The sequence below is a fragment of the Hyalella azteca genome, unplaced genomic scaffold, assembly GCF_000764305.2.
Source record: "Hyalella azteca isolate HAZT.00-mixed unplaced genomic scaffold, Hazt_2.0.2 contig4200, whole genome shotgun sequence".
Lineage (NCBI taxonomy): Eukaryota > Metazoa > Arthropoda > Malacostraca > Amphipoda > Hyalellidae > Hyalella > Hyalella azteca.
In genome coordinates this window covers 16,748-28,603 of record NW_025934423.1, presented here as the reverse complement: position 1 = coordinate 28,603, position 11,856 = coordinate 16,748, and the positions used below count along the sequence as shown (strand labels likewise).

The window sequence follows — 11,856 nt, the reverse complement described above, 5'->3', positions numbered from 1 at the left end:
GCCACAAATTCCATTTAGGCCTATGACTTCATTAACATTTTAATGCCCTTTAAATTATATTCTTTTATCTTCAATAAATTTTTGTCGGATATAAGGGCGCTATAGATTTATTATTCAAAAGTTCCCTTCATATTCTTCGTAGAGCTTGCGCTCAATGGCGCATTTGACGTAATTTGCATTTCGCGTTGAGGTCGCGTCACGGCCATTGACGTGGGTCAATCTGACCCATTCATGGGACACTTGGCATTGACGTGGGTCACCCTGACCCATTCATGGGACACTTGGCATTGACGTGGCACGTGGGTCAATCTGTGTCGCGGAATATCCTGATACTTCAACTGCTGTATCGCAATATCCGCCTAATCATGGATCCGAAGACAGTAAAAGGGTCCAAAAGACGATACTTCGCTTTATTTTTTACTAACCTCTTGCCACGTAAAAAATCCTGCACATTCAGAATTCAAATAGAAATAGTTCAAATAACATCAAATACAAATGGAAGTACAATATAAAACGGTCATCCTAAGAAAGTTCAAGGGACATGGTTTGTTATTTCATTTTCGAATAAAAATTGATTGTGAAGAAAATTAAAATTTTCCCACAACTCGAATCTAAGAAGAGTGAGCATTCCACAGCTTGGTTCAAGAATCAATTGGTTCAATAATTCTCGTCGCTTGAAACCCTGGACATAAAGACATGAAAGACCAGTCTTAACAAGAATAAACGTGAGCTGAAATATTCTCAATGCCAACATCAGCAAATAAAGCAAAATCCAATGCACCATTGGTGGTAGCTGACTGCTTAGGGTAATTCAAATCATAGGCCCTAAAGGCAAATTCAGTTTCTTAAAATAGGCTACTAATGCTAGTAATCTCAGGTGTTATACTGGCCTCAGGTCGGCTTGAGAAAAAAACTGGCCTCCTTTCGCGTCATTACATTTAGACGTAAAATTACACCCTGGTCAAAAATTTTGTTTACTCACATCAAGTTGCCCGACACAGGCTAGCTAATCTCATAAAATAAATGTTCTCGCTCCTACTGGATGTCAACTAAAAGGGTTTTAAGTACAATTGTATTATTTTACGCTAATGGCACATTATTATACCGGAATGTGGGCGCGAAACGGCTGGGGCGTGTTCCAACTACACAGGCCGCGTTCAGTTTGAATCAGAGCGTCAGTTCTGTTTCCAACTTCCCGGGAAATAATCTGAGTTGATGAGAAGTTTTCCATTTTTATCCCTTCGCGTTAATATTTATTTTATATACGCGACAATCTAACCCATTCTTGGGGACACTGAGCCATTGACGTGGGTCACTCTGACCCATTCATGGGGATACTGGGCCATTGACTTGGGTCAATCTGATTCATTCATGGGGACACTGGGCCATTCATGTGGGTCACTCTGACCCATTCATGAGGACACTGGGCCATTCGTGTGGGTCACTCTGACCCATTCATGAGGACACTGAGCCATGACGTGGGTCACTCTGACCCATTCATGGGGACACTGGGCCATTGACTTGGGTCAATCTGATCAATTCATGGGGACACTGGGTCAATGACGTGGGTCAATCTGATCCATTCATGGGGACATTGGGCCATTCATGTGGGTCACTCTGACCCATTCATGAGGACACCTAGGGCACTGGGACGCCTGGGGCGCGGGTGTCTTTTATTGAACTTTCGAAGTTAATTGTAGAAATTCGTGCAAGTCGATCTTTTGTGATCTGATCGATTACGGGTTAAATCTTGTGATATTGAGGATCAAGATCAAGATTAGATCAATCGACAGTTCAGTGAGTAGAAAACTATTCATTAAGTGATGTAATTCATTTAGTTTAAATCATAAAAATTAATTGTAATTTATATCATATGCATGTATTTGCAGACTAAACAAATCAATAATAATAGCTAAGAACTTAAGAAATCTAAAAGTATTATTAGTTATATGTATGAACCATTGCAACAGCAAAAGCCTTTTTCTGTTATTTGGCAGCTAATAAGTAAATGTTTCAGCAAACTACCAGGATAAATGTTTTAAATTCATTTTTGTGTTTTTAGGGCAGTTGACCAGTAAGCCTAGTCGACCGTCGGCAGGCCTCTTGTCTCGCGTACATCATCCATGCGGCGCCCACAACTTCATATTACTAATATATTTATCATTATTGTTATTATTATCATATTATTATCATACATACTGATACTATTATCAGTGTGTGGTGCTGCGTATGAAGTGTGTGGTACTGTGCCACACACTCCAGCATGATGGGTATGTCGGAGTGACTGCACTTGGCAGTGTGTAGGCATGTTTTACTCTTCTCTGCAGCACTCGACTGAAGGATGGCTAGTCCAGTGAGATAGAAATGATCGGTTATGGAATCACTGTCTCTGCATGTAATTTTTTTATTGGGTTTATTGGTTAGGTAAAATTATTTATTTGAACCACTCATCTAAAACGAAAATGTTCGATTATCTACAGAAAAAATTTCATGTAAGAGCATATTTAAAAGGGCAATGAATTAGTAGAAGTGATAAATTCAATAGCGATAAAAATAAGTATAGAATTTATCTCTGTATGTTAACCCGTTATCCCATCACACAGAAAATCCCCTTTAGTGAAAGGTAAATTTGAACATAATTGCATTAACAATACAAATAATTAGACAGTCCGAGATGAGAGTTCTAGAGAGAAAGTTAATTTAAATCAAATTATCAGCGTCACTTCAGAATAACGCACCAGCGAGCAGAGACTTCTACGCTACAGAGACGCGCCACAAGATATTGAAGAAGAGGATGCCACAAGTGTTTTTCGTGCTCAAAAATTTATGATTAACTGACTGGATATTTTTATAACGGTTTAATAATGAAATTGATGAAATCCGAAGTAAGTAATCGAGATCAAGATAATTAAGTAATATATTGTTACATATAGGTCGATAATCATGAGTTTAAAGGTTTAATAAAATTAATCATGAGATTCGAGAGAAATACTAGTGCGAGATATAATTCGAGTCACTACAATATCACACAGGCAAACATTTGCACTGTGGTGCTGAGTGTGTGGTGCTGAGTGTGGTGCAGAGTGTGTGGTGCTGAGTGTGTGGTGCTGAGTGTGTGGTGCTGAGTGTGTGGTGCTGAGTGTGTGGCGCTGAGTGTGTGGTGCTGAGTGTGTGGTGCTGAGTGTGTGGTGCTGAGTGTGTGGCGCTGAGTGTGTGCTGCTGAATGTGTGCTGCTGAGTGTGTGGTGCTGAGTGTGTGGTGCTGAGTGAGTGGTTCTGAGTTGTTTCTACTCTTAATGTGAATGTAGGGGGGGAAATAATCAAAGAAAATAAGAAATAATCTTGTGTTATAAGATGTCTACAATAATCTTGAGACAGCTAGGGCGGGACCGATGTAAATTATTCTTGATTTCATATCGAATACAAAATCGTTAGAAGCACCGCAATAGTTTAGAAAAAAAGCTTTTATGACAGTTGACAATAGTCTTGTTATGGATTGTGCTAGTAGGGTGAAAAGTTATAAAGCAATAGAATAACCACGAAATTAATTGAAATGAAGTTCATGCATTGAATATTACATGATAATAAAAATATTTACTTTTAAATAAGAATTCATTGAAATTATAACATTTCGTTGGAGAAATGAAGTCGCAAACTCGCAGCTTCTTAGAGACAATCTCACGGCCAATTAAGTGCTTAACATCGAATGAAGAACAAATAACGTTTATTTATGATGACTTGCATCTTTCTTAATAGAAGCTGCGTAGTGAAATTTTCCATTTCTGAACCGTATTGGAAATCCGACCATAGTATGTGTTATAAATTAAAAATGCCCACCATAGTCTATTATTTATTTAGACTTGAAAATTTTGATATAACTTGTTGTTTTCCTACCCGCAATATATTCCATCTACTTAATTATTATTTCACTTTCCATCTATCAAATGATAGCTTGTTTTTAGCTAATTTAATTATCAAGGTGTCCACAATGATCACTTCACTAATATTTCTATCAATTAACTTTCAAAGGTCAGTAAAAGGCATCGACCTCTCAGGTGCCCCACAGCACCAAGTGTCCCATGAATGGGTCAGAACGACCCACATGAATGGCCGTGACGCGACCTCAACGTGAAATGCAAATTACGTCAAATGCGCCATTGAGCGCAAGCTCTACGAAGAATATGGAGGAAAATTTTGAATATTAAATCTATAGCGCCCTTATATCCGACAAAAAGTTATTGAAGATTAAAGAATATAATTTAAAGGGCATTAAAATGTTAATGAAGTCATAGGTCTACATGGAATTTGTGGCGCGTGTGGCGGGCATAAAAGTGGCGGCCACCGCAGCGTCCAGCCACACGCACTCCAGCAGCTTCTTGTTCAGGTGCGTGGGGCTTTACTCGTGTGAGGGAAATGTGCATGTAAATGGGAGATGATTTTAATCTGAACTCTTTATTATGATATTACCTAACTCATAATAATAGTTAGGGAAGATTAGGTATAGTTCGGGAGGATTAGTTAATAAGTTCGTGGGGTATCAGAATTATCGATTTATATCCGCCAGGCGAAAAAAAGAATAGTCTTTGGTTCAACAGCGAATGTACAGAGTTAAAATAAAGTCACGATAAAAGTCAAGTCGCGTGAGTCATAATCATGGCTCAGGTTTTCTTTCCAATGATCAAAACCATTGTTCAATACGTTAATGAACTTCAATTATGCCCCATCATGGGTAATGGTTCGTTAATTTGAATGATATATCCGGCCGGCGATTCACTATCAATGAAGTCTTGGAGAACTATTGAGTTAAGTGAATGTATTTCTTCTTACCCATGCACGGCCGTGTATGATCTCCCAAAAATGCATGGCCTGAATTTTTTCTTCCTTAAATGACAGTACAGCTCAAGTTTTATATCTAAGCTTAATGTTCAGGCAAAATGAATACACACTCTTTCAGCACGTTAATTTCGCGAAAAAAAAGCAATCCATGTAAAGTATGAAATAAAACATGTAAAGTATGAAATAAAACATGTAAAGTATGAAATAAAAGATGTAAAGTCTGAAATAAAACATGTAAAGTCTGAAATAAAACAGGTAAAGTATGAAATATAACATGTAAAGTATGAAATAAAAGATGTAAAGTATGAAATAGAAGATGTAAAGTATGAAATATAACATGTAAAGTATGAAATAAACCATGTAAAGTATGAAATATAACATGTAAAGTATGAAATATAACATGTAAAATATGAAATAAAACATGTAACGTATGAAATAAAACATGTAACGTATGAAATAAAACATGTAAAGTATGAAATAAACCATGTAAAGTATTATATTCTACAGCGCAGATGCCCCGTATGATGTGTTACTCACGTGTTATCGCCTGCTGGGCGCTGCTGGCTGCGTTAGGGCCAGCGACGCCGGCGACGATCGAAGACCTGGAACGGCCGCATCAAATTGACGGTCTGAACAGCTCTCCTCAACGTGAGTCTTAACATGTGAACTAAATCAACCAGTTTAATTATTGGTCATTTTATTAACATTTTCATTCATCTGGAATTATCTTCAATCAACTGCTGAAGACTTTCATTACTTTCCTTACTCGTATTAAGAAGTCTCATCAAATTTTCAACTTGGTAGCTTGGGCTAGAGAAATTTTATTATTCTTATTATTAAATTATCTATTCTTTCGTAACGCTGTAGGACTTTCTTTACATGCGTATAAACACTATGTAGTAATAACCTGAATAATCAATTCGGGCTACCGAATACGTGGCCCGAATCAATCCTTCAACATGTCTCTTTTAAAAATATTCTGTACACTATTACTACTATCTCGTCGTTACAACAGCTAAACTAACGTGAAAAGTGGTTAAAATTATTTAAAACTATTGCTTTTGCATACATATACAGCTTACGAACTAAGTTATCTGGATATATAACGTTTAATCGAAATCCAGGCACACACATCATAAAAAATATAACTTATTGCTCACTGCAGTGAGTGACAGAGAGCTCATTTTCTCGTCGACGAAAACGTGAAGTCACGGACGGACAGACAGACGGACATGACGATCAGACGAGCACAATAGCGCCTTTTTTCCATGAATGAGAAAATGCGCTAAAAATGGCTGGCTAAGCTCGAATTACCAACATATAATAAAGACTGGTTATGATATAATATCTATCTCTATTAATTCACTGTGTACCCCACACAGTGAATTCATTATTCTGAATATAAAAGTAAGTCCTGGAAAATACTCACGTCGTCTTAGACTCCGGCACTCATACCAACACGCAGTGTCGTTACACTCTATCTCCAAAATTACTGCACATACTGTGCTTTGATCCTGTAACTTCTATCTAGTGTATCCCGTGAACCTATCTTTAATACTTACGCTTAGATACACGTCTTGTTATTATCCTTCCCTGGCCAATGAATATTTAATATGTTATTCGATCAATTATAAACGAACCAAAACCCCTCAGGTTCTTCTTCAATCGATTACTAGATCCTCTGGATCTGACAGAGACAGAACCAGAGTTCTGACAGAGTTATTCCAACTTTGACACAAGTGTTAAATCAAAGGGTAAAAGTCGTTAACGATCCATTCCTAGGAAGAGCTTATTGTGAACATTTTTGGATCATGACACAATGTTCCAGTCATTGAATGTTTTATTTGATATTGGACTTGTGTTAAGCGCAACTGTGAGTCGTCAACGAACGTCAAATTTGCAAATTTGGAACTGCGTTCAAGAATCTTGACGATCATTTGACACCACCGTTGCGCCTGATGCATGTAGACTCAAAGTTTATGCTGTCATTGTTAAAAATTGTTAAAAATATATTGTTAAGTAAAAGTTGGTAGAAATTTCTGGAACTAGTGAGAAGTTTTGTCTTTATCTCATTGGTTTTTCAAACATGAATGCATGTGGGAGGCAGTAACAATACAATATAGTGAAGTATATCGATTTGGCCATGTACATTCTTCCGATAGAACCTGTTAAAAGTATAGAGAGAATGTAGGAGCCAAGTTTCTCGATTGAAAACTATGAGAGATACGCTGATTGTAGCAGTAACAACGATAAAGTTGAGTTGTAAATTACAGAGTAATAACTGTGCAGAATTTAAATATATTATTCGCAATGTGACTTTACAGTTACGCGCAGTTGTGAATCGTCAACGAACATCAACGGAACGCTGTTCCAAAACCCTGAATATCCATCAGTCACAACCACTCCTATATGTGCCTGCAAACTCAAAGTTTATCTTGTCAACAAGAATATCTGTCAGATTCGCCTGGATTTTATAGATTTCTCGCTAGCTCAGCCCAATAGAGAAGGAGTGTGTGAACAGGATTTCCTACAAGTGACTGGAGGAGTAACGAATATCCCACTAATTTGCGGAAACAATTCTGGCCAGCATCGTAAGTCGAATATTGTTCTACTTAAACTATCATTTGGATTGCCATTTTACAGAAATATTATGAATGAAGTATTTTTTAACGATTAAATTGCCTATTGAATGCAATAACGTGTAAAAGTTGTGTACCTTTAAAGGCGCTTATACACAGGGCTATTAGCTGCGTATATTGGTTGCGTTATTTAATATGTATTGTCTAATTTTTAGTATACATGGACGTGATCCCTGGCAGTAGGAGTGTCAATATCACCGTTCACACCTCAACAGCGGGTGCCAAGTGGAACATATCCGTCACACAAATAAAGTGCAACGCAGTGAACAGAGGTATCAATATATATAACTCTTCTTTTATTCATATTTATTATTCATTATTTTAAATTCTGTGAATGTTCACGGGTGCATACATAACTATGTTAGGGAAACGCATCGCGAAAAAAATTCTATCAATATGAAACTTTACCTAATTACGATACGAGTCGTTCATGATTTCGTCATGTTATCAAATCTGGAGACGAGTTTTGTGAACCGATCATGTGCAAATTTTCGCTTTCATGATACATCTAAAATTATGGATTTTCGAGAAGTGAATCACTCCATACCAAAAATATTGCAAACATTTTTTATTGCATGATCCACATATTCATTTATTTCACTTCTTCTCACTTGTCAGCTCCGGCAGGATGCCTTCAGTACTTCACCAACACATTCGGAACCATAAAAAGCTTCAACTCCCCGTACGACGCAAACCCTGATTTGATCAACACTGCACCTATGGGTAACTAATTGAATAAACAAATTTTTCAACTTACTATTTGAATATATGGAAAATTTCAAAAATTCTTGCTGCCTGAAAAGTGTTGCTGCCTATTTATTTGGTTATGAAAAGTTAGACTTGTTATATGATGAAAAAACGAAATAGATTTGTTAGTTTTAAAGACCAACAATTCGTCGGAGTATAATATGATAATCGAATTGATTGACCACTGAATAAGAACGAATACGAACTCAATTCCCAAAAAACTAAATGTATCTGCACGACGGAACAAGAATAAAATAATTAGTATGTAAATTCCTGATGGTAATAATGATACTAAAGATAAAATTCAATATAAAATTCCTGAACGTTTTCTTCGGATGTAGCCACCACGCAGCTGGCAAACCAGACTTACAGCGTTTGCATTAAGTCGCAGTCTGGCTTCTGCAGCATCGCTTACAGAAAAACATCAGGGGTGACCAATGACTACAGCTTCTCCTTGAGTGGTGATCCGGCTGCACGGCCCATAGGCAAGTATATTAGGCGAAAAGTAGGCACAGAGAAAAGAAATTATTTACAAAAGACACCGCCTTATAAAATAGATTAAATTTAATTCCTTTTTCTGGATCTGAACGAATATATTCATATCTAGTAAGTTATGATGCTTGGTAATGCAATCTTAAAATATGTGCTTGCCTGCCATAAAATGTTAATTTTATCACGTGTTTATAGGATATTATGTCTTTATGCACAACAGTGATCATTAAGGCTAAGTTTCTTGATTTTCAATTTGTAGGAACAATCGGATCAGTTGGCAGTACAGACTGCACAACGGATTACTTGATTATTCCAAATGGGATCATAACTGACGTATCCTACCCCGCCATCACCTCTGATCGCTACTGCGGCGTAAACTTCCCGAGCAAAGTTGAAAGTAAGTAGCAATTTAGACCGGAAACTGGGGAAAATCGGATCTCCGTTTAAAATAGCTGAGAGAGTGAGGATATTCCCAGCATAGAGTAAAAATTAAATTTCAATTTTGATTTCAATTCTAGAGACGAGTGCAGAGAATCATGGTTCTATAGAAACATTATGATAAACTAATTCACAATTGTATTCATCTTGACAGGCCAGGTGCAGCCTTTCGTACTCTACGTTGTCACAGACGAGACAGAAACCAACCATGCAGATACAGTACTCAACGATGGTGGCAACGCGGGCTTCTCCATCAGCTACAGAATACAACCTTGCTGAAATAACAGTTGCTATTGCCACTCTTGTGCTTGTTATATTTTATTTATTTGTTGCTATGGCCAAAAATCAATAATGCACCTGAAGTCCAACACCCCCACTAACCGAATAAAAATTAATGAAATGAAAACAGTATGAATCTGATGAGTTCAAAATGTATGACGGTTTCATTTGTCAAGTAAACATATCAATACGGTTAAATGGAAATATCTAAATTATTTCTAATGAAAGATTGATTTCGTGCGTTGAAGCCTTGCAGCGATAATATGCAACGGTTATTCCAGTGCAGTGATAAAGAGTGCAGTGGTTATTCGAGCCAGTTTCTAGAATACCCATCGAATCAGAATATCTGAAGATAATTTTGAAGTCGTCTAGGGCAAAAACTAGAAATTTTGATATACGGCAGAGAAGTAAATAAACATATATAACGGTGAAGAATGCTAATTGAATATGGTGCCACAACTCGCAGTCTGATTTGTCCCTCCCTCCCAAAAGAAACTGGATAACAGAGCCATTTTCGAACAGAGTTATGGACTTGAAGCAAAGGGTCATATAATTTTCTTATCCGGTCCGCCCATAGACCTTTAAATTCGTCAACAAAATCTTATCACTAACTTACTAGATTTTAATTTCTACCGCTGCCAGTATCTTCTCCAAATGACACAAGTTTAAAATCTTTTGCATATAGATTTCACGCTTTCATATTTTTATTGTCCTCCCGAAAGACTGAAAATATTACATTTTCTGAAGTTTTCTCGTTATCACTTGATTATCGTACTGTAGTGAAATAATCTGAGAAGGATATTGCCTAAAATGAGGAACTAACCCGAAGTGAAAGACAAATGATTGTATCTCTGATCTAGTGATCTAAAAGTAGATCAACGAAATACATCCTCTTACGAGGGCCTGGCTAACGTTAGTTTTTTAGCAGTGTGTTCAAAGATGAGGACTTGAACGGTAATTCAGCCCGGGAACAGTATTCCAGCGCCCAGTCGGCTCGAAGTTAACAGGTTTTGAAATACACAAAGAAGAGGTTCTCAAGTTCCTGGTCGCTCTGAATCCCAACAAGTCGCGTGGACAATGAGTTCGCAACAGTCCTAACGCACTCATTGGCTATTTTTTTTTTTTTAAACCTTGAACGAAGGGATCTTGCCGGCTGACTGGAAAGAAGCTCAAGTGACACCATTGTTCAAAAAAGGTGACAACAGCTGTTCGGGCAACTATCGCCCTGTCAGTTTGACAAGTTTGGTTTTTAAGGTAATGGAAACTGATGTGAGGGATCGCTTATTGGTTAATAATGTCCACTCAGACTGTCAACATGACTTTATTGCCGGCAAATCCTGCACCACTAACCTCTTGTCTACTCTGAATTATAGGACTCGCCTGCTGGACGAAAGGAGCCAGTGGATGCAGTGTACCTTGATTTTGCCAAGGCATTTGACACTGACACTCTGACAGTGTCCAGCATGAGCGGCTGTAGCGTAAAGTGAAGTCTTTGAGAATAGAGACACATCAACTGCAAACATAATTATGTCCTTGAGAGATGACCATGAGTCGGCCACTGTCATGTCCATGATGTCCTTACTTATTGCAGTCCAAAAATTCACTGCTTCACGGAGTTCAGCATAGTCGCCCTTCGCGAAGTTTAAATGCTCCAGAATGATAAAGAGAACAACGGTCGATTTGAAATAATTTCTTTATAGTTCAAGAGTTGCAACATTAAGAACACGTTTAAAATTTTATCTTAGAGAAGTTGCAGCGAACAATAACATACTCATAATCCCAGTAAACCTTATAATATTTCTTCAACACTTACCAACTGATATTTCACTCTCAAATAACACTTTGAACTATGCCATACTAGTACCGAGCTACGCTTGCTCTACTTAAATGCTACGCGATTACCTACTGAAGTAGGGCGTGATTTTCTGACATCTACGAAACTCATTTTGCCAAACAGATGCTTGTTGCAGGCGTGCACTAAACCTTTCTTATTAAGCTGGATTCTCTACAGTGGAACCCCACCGAGCGAAGAAAAGTGAAGTAATAGCTGAAAGAGAAGTTAACTTCAATCTTCTTGACCACCAAGAATTTCATGTCAGGCAAATTAAAGTCTAAGCCACCATAGGGGCTTCAAAGATGCGGACAAGGATTCCTCATCACGAGAAGTACATAAATAACTTATTCAAAGAAAATTAAAAATATTACGCAATTCATTCGATTGAATTGAAGTTTTTGCACATATTTGATCCCACTTTGAACGAATTAGTATCCATACAGAGAAAGGTCACGCTTATCAAGACGTTATTGCAAATATGCACCGAACAGGGGAGAAGATCAGAAGGACATCCGTAATTTCGCCATTGGACAGACAACCTCATCCAAGACAGGTACATCGGAATGTATCATGTTGGCGGCGAAGTCCTGGA

The 11,856-nt window shown here is 37.6% G+C and overlaps 1 protein-coding gene across 1 annotated transcript; it reads left to right on the top strand.

The window, feature by feature from the left end:
• Window positions 1-4,370: 4,370 nt before the first annotated feature.
• Window positions 4,371-10,142, top strand: LOC108681230. Its single transcript, XM_018170243.2, has 8 exons — window positions 4,371-4,383; window positions 5,348-5,483; window positions 7,160-7,426; window positions 7,630-7,746; window positions 8,093-8,197; window positions 8,563-8,706; window positions 8,973-9,110; window positions 9,306-10,142. Exons 2-8 carry the CDS (start codon window positions 5,348-5,350, stop codon window positions 9,428-9,430), a joined length of 1,032 nt encoding a protein of 343 aa, XP_018025732.1. The 5' UTR covers window positions 4,371-4,383; the 3' UTR covers window positions 9,431-10,142.
• The last annotated feature ends 1,714 nt before the right edge of the window (window positions 10,143-11,856 follow it).

What these genes read in the sequence shown, in the direction of transcription:
- LOC108681230 (XM_018170243.2), top strand. Translation starts at nt 5,348, where the DNA reads ATGCCCCGTATGATGTGTTACTCACGTGTTATCGCCTGCTGGGCGCTG. An exon ending in TCCGGCTGCACGGCCCATAG is followed by an intron (nt 8,707 to 8,972) that starts GCAAGTATATTA and finishes TTCAATTTGTAG; the next exon opens with GAACAATCGGATCAGTTGGC. An exon ending in CTTCCCGAGCAAAGTTGAAA is followed by an intron (nt 9,111 to 9,305) that starts GTAAGTAGCAAT and finishes TCATCTTGACAG; the next exon opens with GCCAGGTGCAGCCTTTCGTA.